Source organism: Habropoda laboriosa, unplaced genomic scaffold (assembly GCF_001263275.1).
Source record: "Habropoda laboriosa isolate 0110345459 unplaced genomic scaffold, ASM126327v1 scaffold102, whole genome shotgun sequence".
NCBI classification, from domain to species: domain Eukaryota; kingdom Metazoa; phylum Arthropoda; class Insecta; order Hymenoptera; family Apidae; genus Habropoda; species Habropoda laboriosa.
In genome coordinates, this window is record NW_017100262.1 from 861635 (window position 1) to 872059 (window position 10425).

The 10425-nt window shown below is 26.3% G+C and overlaps 1 protein-coding gene across 1 annotated transcript; it reads left to right on the forward strand.

The window, feature by feature from the left end:
- The first annotated feature begins 313 nt into the window (after positions 1–313).
- LOC108572907 lies at positions 314–10283 on the forward strand. The gene is made up of 12 exons (XM_017935242.1): positions 314–483; positions 622–787; positions 878–1474; positions 1543–2904; positions 4228–4374; positions 4443–5270; positions 5362–7077; positions 7158–7667; positions 7756–8120; positions 8189–9714; positions 9786–10039; positions 10116–10283. The coding sequence occupies exons 1-12, from the start codon at positions 314–316 to the stop codon at positions 10281–10283; spliced, it is 7809 nt and encodes a 2602-aa protein (XP_017790731.1).
- Positions 10284–10425: the final 142 nt, after the last annotated feature.

A 10425-nucleotide genomic window follows, 5' to 3' on the forward strand; every position in this document is an offset into this window, starting at 1 on the left:
AATCAAATGGTATTTAATAGAACTTTGTACAAGGAGAAAACTTGTTTACTATGATTAACCTGAAACGATGTTTATTATACTTTAAAAAAATACAGTCAATTATTTGGCATACCAAGTAACTGATTATTATTTTAAGAAATTAAATTGTTTGTAAATAATAACAAAGATACGAAAGTAATAATAAAATATTAATATTTCATATGGTAACAAAGTATGGTAACAAACCAACATTGATAATACCAACATGTTAACGTATGGCTGAAATATCACTTTGTGCGTTGTTTATTTTTTATACAAAGTAAGTTTTAGAAAAATGTCAAAGGAGACGCAAAAGTTAGAAATAAATAAATGTATCTCGTCAAAATTGTGGTATACATCTCTTATTATTTACCGAGAAAATGATAATGAGAAATTCTTTCTTTCCGAATGTAACAATGATACTGTGGATTTTGTTAAATCAGAAACACAAATTGCAAATGTAATGTAAGTACAATAAAATCTTGTACATTACGAAATATATTATTTACTAGAATATATGCAATAATTAAAATTAAAATTATTACAAATTTTTTAATATCATTTAACATATATAACAATTTTCTTCATTAAGTACTTTTTTAGTCATTTCCAAAATGAGGGTCAACATCAATGGATTGCGCATATATTGTTGCATCAACTTATTAATAGTGTATCTTTGGATAATGAATACATAAAAAGACATCAAAGTTATATAGAAATGATACATGCTTTGCAGTTGTGCAAAAACTTGACAATACATTTACAAGAGGTATTTTAAGAATGAATTAATTTGTTTCAGTTATTAATTACATGTTTTTTATTTTACCTATATAATATTAATTGTTTATATTTTTGATAGGAGTTGTTAACAAAGTACAAAAGTGTATCAGAGCAGACAAATTCAGAAAATTTTGAAAAAATCCAGAATGAATATTTTATATTTTTAAAACAAAATATATATAACAATCCATTTGTCACATGTTGGATTTTGAATAAATTATCTTGTTCCAACACATCAAATAATGCTATTTGTAATTTACAAGATTTTTATTTTACACTTATAAAAGAATTGCTAGAACCTAAATTATCTAAACATCAATTAATCAGTGACAATTCTTTTGGATATATATTGTGTATTATATCAAAAATGAGCATTAATGAACTTAATGCAGATACATTGTCAAAATGGCTTTTTCCTATATTATTAAAAACAAATATAATTTATAATGTGGAACTTGCATTATATTCAAGAGTAGATGAAAAGTTGTTTAAAAAATGGTGTACCTTTCATAATGAAGTTTATCTGCATTCCAAAATGGTTAATAATTTGTGTAATGCAGAGAAAATTCAGGATATGCTATTCCATTTTACTTTTACTTCTGTTCCCACTATAAATACAAATAAACTTATAGAAAGAATAACTAATAACAAACTACATTGGGTTATAGACATTTTGGTAAGTAATATTATGTAAATTATTAAGTCAATATTAAAATATTTGTATCTAATATTACTTTTTTTTAGGACATTTGTTATACTTTACTGATAAATGAAAAATATAATGAAGTTACATTAATATTATCTCATCCATTATTAAAAGCTATTTTGCCAGCTTTATTATTTAAAGTTTTGAATGATTGTTCTCAAGAAGAATTTATTTTAATTGATGTTCAAAAAGATTATGATTACATACATAATTCAATTGAATTTTTAATATCCAAATGTAATTTTGATGTATGGTGTGATTCTGCATCGACTGAACTAAAACATATATTGAGGAAAAATATAAAAATTTTTAAATATATTTTAAATTGTATAAGAGAAAATCTTAAGACAGAAGATTCAAATCAAGTTCCTGAAATAACAAAATCAGTGAACTTTCAACAGAGGATATCTATAAAATCGATATTTGACCTTTTACAACATTTTAATAGCCTTTCAGTGCTGAAAATGACAACAAATATACACGAACAAAAACATAATAATATAAAACACTTATTAAAAGATCTTTGTGAACCTGAAAATATTTTTCATGCATATTGTACCATGTTAAGTGCTTTAAAAGCTATTTTATTATGTGATAATTATGATACACAAGAATCTACCATAAAAAGTTACTTTTCTGATATGTATTGTTACATACAAATGATACATCCCCTCAACCTACGTATACAAGTTGTAGAAAATATATTTGCTTTACTGTTTTTGCGACATAAAGATTTTGATTATATTCAGAAAAGTTATGACAAGAATGATACAAATACTTCACATGAACAATTAAAATTTAAGCATAAATGGGTGAAACAGTATGTAACAGATTTTATTTGTAACAAATATGCTGTAAGAGATATATTATTTTATTTGAGGGATATTATGTTAGCTGTAGAGAGTGAATACCTGAAAATGAAAAGTAAAGATGAAAGTATAGAAGAAGTAGATCAAATTCAAAAAGATATTGCATCTATCAATGCAGCAATAATAGATGCTGAATGCAGATTAGAACTTTATACAACTTCAGAGTTTGCTGAAAATATTAATATTAAAGATGAAAATCAAATTTTTGTACCTAAATCCAAAACTAAAGTTTTATTAGGTGAAAAATTAATTTACAACAGTTCTGAAGAAGAAGTACATTTTTATCAAGAAAGTAGTATTTCAGATGACACAAAAATAAAATCTAACAGTAGTTCTGAATCAGAATCAATGTACAATAGTAACAAATGGCGAAAACGTTTTAAAAATACAACATTGATAAAAGATGGTTTAATAACTAAAGATATGACTCATAAGCCATTATTTATAAATTTTATGTTGGCAACTAAAGAAAGCCTAATTATTCGATACTTATGGAAAAATGATTATGTTAAAGCACAAGATATTATAGAGGTAATTTTACTAATGCAGATAATGTATTTATATGTTTCTTATTGCAGCTTCAAACATTTCATATGAATTTTCTTCAAATTCAGTAGATTCATACGTAATAAATTCTTTTTCTCCTTTTCTTTGAGGCTTTTTACTTAGTATACCAGGAGGATTAATAGTGTAATATTGTTTTGCAAATAGTATTCTTTTTTTTGGAAAACAAATCTTGCAACGAAAACAACAACAGCACCAACCTATAGAATGATACATGGTCATCATAAATTATTTGTGAAAACTATTTTTATTTTATAAAGTTTTTAATGGTATAACTTACCCTTTTGACACCAACATGGAACTGCAAGACACATATAAATCAGAAACCAAATTTTAATGGTCCACCATATCTTCCACAATGTTTTCTTTATAAGAGGTTTATTCTTTTGGTGTTCATAATTATACATTAAGCAATCTATTGTTTTAATACCAGACTTTCTGGACATGTCTGTGCAATTTTTAAAATCCAATAATTTTTGTAGTGCTTCATTGGGATGCTCTTTTAGTTTCTCTTCAGCAGTATAATTTAAAGTTTTATTGATGTTTATGTCTTTTACTATTTGTTCCTCATATTCACTTCTAAATTTGTCATAGTTATAACTTTCTTCACCTGGTTCTGTACTATCAACATATGCAATATCTTTTTCATAAATGTTATTTGAAGAAACTGATCTCTTTTTATTTTCTTTAATAATAAGAATGCCATTAGCTGTATTCTAAAAAGAATTATTTTGCTTATTATCATGTTTTGTTTGAAATACTTTCTTAGAAAATTTTTAAATTTTTGTCTTATAATTTGTTTATAATTTGATAGAAACTATGTTTCTATCATTATATAAGGTTAATAAACTAATTATTAAACACTTTATCTAAATCTTCCTTAAAACCAGCAACAAATGGTATATCATCCTTTTCTAAATTAGAACTTTCCCATATGTTTGGCTTTAAGTGGAAGAATATGTTTGTATGTTGCATTGTATTTATAGCTTCACGTTTGTTGTAACTGTCTACATATGAATGTATTGGTTTATATCTACTTTCATCTTCTATGTATAATTTTAAATTTGCTAAATCTATAGGTTGTATCATTTCATTTTCACTTTCTTCATCATAGTCTTTATTGTCAGATGCCATTTCTAGTACTTTTTTATTATCTATATTAATCTGTATAGAAAAGAATAATTAGTAGGTAATGAAATAACAGAGACATTGAGTAACACCCATATAGAAAATATGTTTTTAAATAACATATTTAATTAATATTCACTTTAATGTATTCTTTTTTTCAAGGTATTTGATATGAAAAATAGTCAGCTAAATGGGGAAGTGCAGTTTTCCAAAGCATTACACATATTTAAAAAGAACATATATAAACAGACAAATATGGTAAAGGATAATAATCAGTCCTCAAAAAACTTACACTCTTCTACATTAGAGGTATGTTTTTACAATTAATTAACGTTATTTACAAGAATAAATTGTTTATAAATCTTATATTTTTGCAGAATATAAGACTAGTTACACAAGAAGGTATAGAATCTTCTAGACAAACTAGTCAACTTGAAACTTTCTTGGCATCTCAAGAAATTAATTTGCAAATATTATCTAAGGATACTTTTAATAACTATGAAATATTAACAATATGTGTACTAGATTTTGCTTTAACTATGAGTCAGACTTCTTCAATTTCACACAATTTTTGTGAAGTTGCAATGAAATATTTAAAATTATACAAAACATTTGACAATACCGAATATGTACATTTCTTTTATAAATTTTATCAATTGTTACATGAAAGAAAAGATGAAGTTTCTGTAGAAAATATACTCTGTGATGCAAAAATTGCATTGTCCATAAAGGAATGTAAAGAGAAGGATGACTTTTGGATTGATATTATGACTAAACATCATGAATTTAAAGAATCACAGGCAAATAAAAGTATAATGGATAAAAAATTGAAAGATAGTGATTATTTGCCTGGTTTAAAGATACTTGACAAAATAGTAGCAGTTTTTTGTGGAACTAAGAAATATGTGCAAAATTTGTGGTCTCATTTCCAACTGTTACATTCAATTATACCAACTGAACAAGAAGTACTTACAGTTTCTGATTTACTAAAAATTCCATTACATTATTATTTTGGTTATCAAATATTTGAACTTAAAATTGAGCCAAATGAGCTTGAAGCAATTGCACATAATTTACAAATTAATTTAGCATGTAGTATTCTTACAAATATTTGTCCCAAATTTTTTTATGAAAAAAATATAAGCTATACTATTACTAGTAAAGAGGATGGATGTATTATTTTAAATAAAACTTCACGTAAATCGGTATGTATCGAAATTTATCAATTGATTCTAAAATAAATCGAAAGGATAAAATAAAAACATTTAGTATTCATGTATTTATCTTAACTTACAGGATTCAAGTTATACGATCCAAGGGCCGAATCAATGTGTTTCAGAGATATTAACAGAAATTTTACAAGTTTTGCATAATTTAAATCTAAGCCAATCTGTCTTAAGCCGTGATGTTTGTAAAAGTATTTCTAAATATTCAGAAATTCAAAATGTATTAAATAAAACGTCTCGTCTTGTAAGCTTAGATTTAAGTGAATTATCTATGGGTGATGAAACATTAACTTTTCTTTTGAATACGTGGAATCTGATGTTTCTACATGCTACCTTAACTATATGGGCATATCATTTCCCTTTAAATAATTTGCAACATACAGTTTCATTAATGTCAATTGGTTACTTAATTGGTGATTTGGGTTTAGTAACACTTGCAGCACTTAGATCAAAATTGCTGAATAATATGACATTAGATGATAATTTTTTTATACAATTTGAAGAACTTAATGAACCAGCATGGCAAGATTTGGATATTACTCATGATCCAAGAGTAATTTTTATAATGGCTAATGAATTTTTTGGAACGCCTAATATTCAAGTAAGTTGCTCATTCACTAATGCTTTTCACGAATATTTAAATCATTATGCAGTAAAATCTAATAAATATATGCAAAATGCAGATACACAAAATACTATTTTATTACCTGAAATTGCAGAACGATATGAAACTTTTATTTCTCAGAATTTAAAAAATGATTTACAAAACAGTAATAACTGCAACAATCTATTTTCAATAAATGACTACTTTAAACCCTCTAATGAAAACATAGTTATAGAATACATGCCTCCTTCTTATTCGTGCAGTATAATATTGAAATATACAAATTGTTCTAATATACATAATCAGAAACAAATTAATCAATATAAGACTACCTGGAAAACACATAGTATAAGATCAAGTGTGTTACAATACTTGGAAAGTCAGTGTTGGGTTGTTTCTTATCTTTGGCAAAGAATACATAATAAAAATCCTACTATTTTGGAAAACAACTGTGATAATTTAAAACGTACTGCATGTCTTGAAAATCTCTTAAGTTCATCTTGGGTTATGGAATTAAAATTATTATTTGATAATAATCAAACTCTTGCAGCCATTCTTGAAACAATATCAATAGAAAAGTTGTGGTCTCATCTTGAACTTATGATAAAAGAAAATAAATGGAATGCTTGTTTAAAACTTGTAAATGCATTGCCAAGCCATTTTACTTTAAACACTGAAATGCAATGTTTCAAAGATAAAGTTCTTAGTCATATAGTTTTACAAAAAGATACCACTTTAAATGCAGAAATATTACAATATTTATATCAAATTAAAGATGTATACATACTAAGCCAAACAGTATTATTTAATATTAATAGATGGGACATAAATATTTGTGAAAATGCTTTACTTCATGTGGTACATCATATAGATAATTACAAATTATCTGTGCACTGTAAATTACAATTGAATGAAATCTTACACAGAGTGCTCATTTTTCATAAAATGCTTCCATATTGTATAACTAAATCCAATGGCACTTGGTATGATATTGCTTACTGTACAGAAAAAGTTGATGCACTAGAAATTATCAAATCACTGATCAATGAAGATAAATTTGAATTATGTCTGGAATGGATGGAATGTCAGGGATTTTCTTTAGAAATACATCCTTCTGTGACACAAGAATTTTTGATTGGTTTTTTAAAGAGTGAATCTCAAAACTTTAAACAAACTTTAAAGGTATTTTAGAAAATATTAAAGCACTAATATATTACAAGCAATAATTTTTAATGTTTAATGAATTCTATTATCTTTTCCAGTTTTTCCAGGCACTACCTTTGGATCAATCAATTAAACTTTGCAAAACTATGTTAACAAAGTTAGAGTCTATTGACTCACTGAGATTTATTTGTAATTATTTATTACAGTATTGCGAAGCAACAGAAATCATAAAATATAGAAGAACTCTACTAGGAATTGACATTTTATGTATGTTAGATGTTCAAGAGAGACAGTTATATATTCATTTTATAAAAAAACCATTGTTGATGTTAGAGCAATTACTAATGAATTGCAAATTTGAAAGTATTCAAAGGATATTGTATAAAATTCAAGACAAATTAGATAAAGCAGATATTTCAAGAAATAGTTTTGACAAAATAATAAGATTCTATGCTCAAAAGTCATTGGATTGTCGTGTGTCTTTAGAGTGTTACACCACTGAAAGTAAATCCAAAAATGTAGAACAACCTACTTTAGATACAGAAAGTACAGAATTTATTATGCCTACATTAGTTCCTACTAAAGAAGAATGGGTACCTAATGATAAAGTATATAAAAATAATATGCAATATTTTAATATTTAGTACTGTTATTTTATTATATTTTGATTATCCTAATTGTTTTTTTGTTTAACAGGCTAGAAAATGCAGCTGTTGCAAAACCGTTATATTTTCAATGTTTAATAGACGACATCATTGTCGTAGATGTGGTCGCGTTATTTGTGCAACATGTTCGCAACATCGTATACAAATTTCTGGATACCCACCTTCTGTACTTGTACGTGTATGTGATGACTGTAAACGACAGACTGCATTACAAGTACATGTTCATCAAGAATCACCATCTCCATCAAGTAGTGAAATATTTGATTATTGGCGATTAACGACAGATGAGAAACATAATGAAACTATCAGAGAAGAATTTTCATTTGAATATGCTCCAAACATTTCTTTATGTTTGGCTATTCTTAACTTACATTCCGAACATAAAACATATGCCAGGTAATAATAATTCCTTTTGTTTTATAATGCTTTTATTTAATACTATTTAACAAATTGTATGTTTACAGTTTCTTATTAGACTGTTGTGATGATATGAAGCGTCTTTTACAACCTGTTAGTGGTGGAAAAGTAAATCCTGAAATTGATCACACTGTCATTATTAAAATGATACGTTCCTTGCTAGTAGCTGCAAAAGTTAAATGTGCTAAGCTTGGGCTTAATACTGGGTTAATCCATTGTGATAGCTTTTTATCACAAGTAGATCTTATTGCCAGCCTAGTTCAATCAGACTGTTTACAATTCATACTTTGTGATTATTTAGATGATTATACTTTTAGAAAATTGAGAGACCTTTTAATTGAAAAAGAGCAGTGGACTCTTGCTCTAGATATGAGTACCAAAGTAGGATTGGACACACAGGGTGTTTGGGTAGCTTGGGGTAAAACATGGTTAAAAATGAGATACTTCGAAGAAGCACGAGATAAATTTTCCCATTGCCTTGATAAAATTCAGTATGAAAATTTCGATGATTGGGTAATTCTACCACACCTAAAGGAATTAGAAAACGAAGAAATTAAAAGGGACGAATTAAAAAAAACAGAATTTTCGAAAAATCGTCCATTAAAAGATCCACCATTGCTGACAGAAATCTTACAAATATTAGACAATTTAAATGTATACAAACAATATGTTCAGTATTCTCATCAGTACAAGTGCAATGCTTCACAGGAAATACTAAGTAATTTTGGAAGCTTCAAAATCATAAATCAGAAGCCACTTTATAAAAATACATCTGCAACTATGCAAAATGTTTACTATCAAGAAAGCCTTTATTACTTACTAGCTTATGGAAGTTATAATTCAATTTTAGAGTTCTTTTTAACACACGAGGAATTTGACAAATGCCTTACTTTCACCTTAGAAAATGATTTAGAACCCGATTTATTTTTCAATACAATTTATTTATATTGTTTAAAAAATGGATGTATTGAAAAACTTCATGAAGCAATGATGAACAAAGATTCAAGTTTGCTAATTTGGAAAAAATATTTAATATATGTTTGTCATAGTTTAGAAAAAAGACAATATTTAAATATTTTATATCAATTACAACTTTTTATGAAAGACTATATACGGGCAGCAATGACATGTATTCGTTTTTATCTTAATGAAGTAAACAATTACACAGAATTATGTACTAGAGTACATTTTTTACTTGATGCCCAAAAGCATTTAGAATCTGAATTGCAAATTGAAACTTTAAATCGAAAAAGAAGGAAAAGTATGAGTTCCATGCATGGCAATCAAGGAATTCTAACAATGGAAATGGAACTCTCAGAAATAGACAAACATATAAATACAATTTGTAGGCAAATGGAAATTACAAAGTTTCTAGCAAATTGTGAAAAAGATGGAAGAGCTCCCATTCAATTTCTGAACCTGTTTCCAGAAAAAGATTCTAATAATTCATACATTTTAAAAATACCAACTTTATTTGGCAATCAAGAGGAAAAGATTGATTTAGCTGTTCTAACTATGCTTTGTGGACACAATATTGAAGAAGGATTTGGAATAGCATTTAGAATAATGCAAGGTCAGTCAATTTAACTATATAAATATCTTGATATCGTTTACATGACTATTTCAATGACACTATCATTTCAGATTATAATTTACCACAACAAAAGGTATATTCTTTAGCTGGACACATTTTGATAATGAAGAATAATATTGCTGCAATAGAGCAATTGATTAAATGTTGTCATACATCTGGTATTAAAAATTCGTACATTATATCAGATTATGTATTAGCACATTGTGTAAAGTTGTTTCTGAGTCAGTTACACAATGAAACAGAATCAGTTTTGAAAAATGATATTTATAATCTCGTTCGATTAATAACCGACATAGAACTTAAAGTAAGAATGAATTATATGTACACATATAAATTTTCCAATTCTTTCAACATAATTTAAAAAAATTTGTTATTTTCAGATAAATACATATATTGAATGTAAGCAGTTAAAAGCAGCATATTTATTAGCTGTTAGGCATTCCAGAGCACAAGATATAAGAAAAATTTTGAAGGAATCTGATAGGCTTGGCCAAAATGCTATTAAAGCAATATGTATAAAATGGCTCCAACAAGAATCAAAGTTATAATTTTAGGGTAAATTATAAGAACTAATAAAAGTGCTATATTTCTGCATTTGCATTTTTACTAAACTAAAATATTTATCCATTCCACGAAATATTTAAAAAAAAATAAATTATATACACATATTTTTTAATAATTTTTTATAAA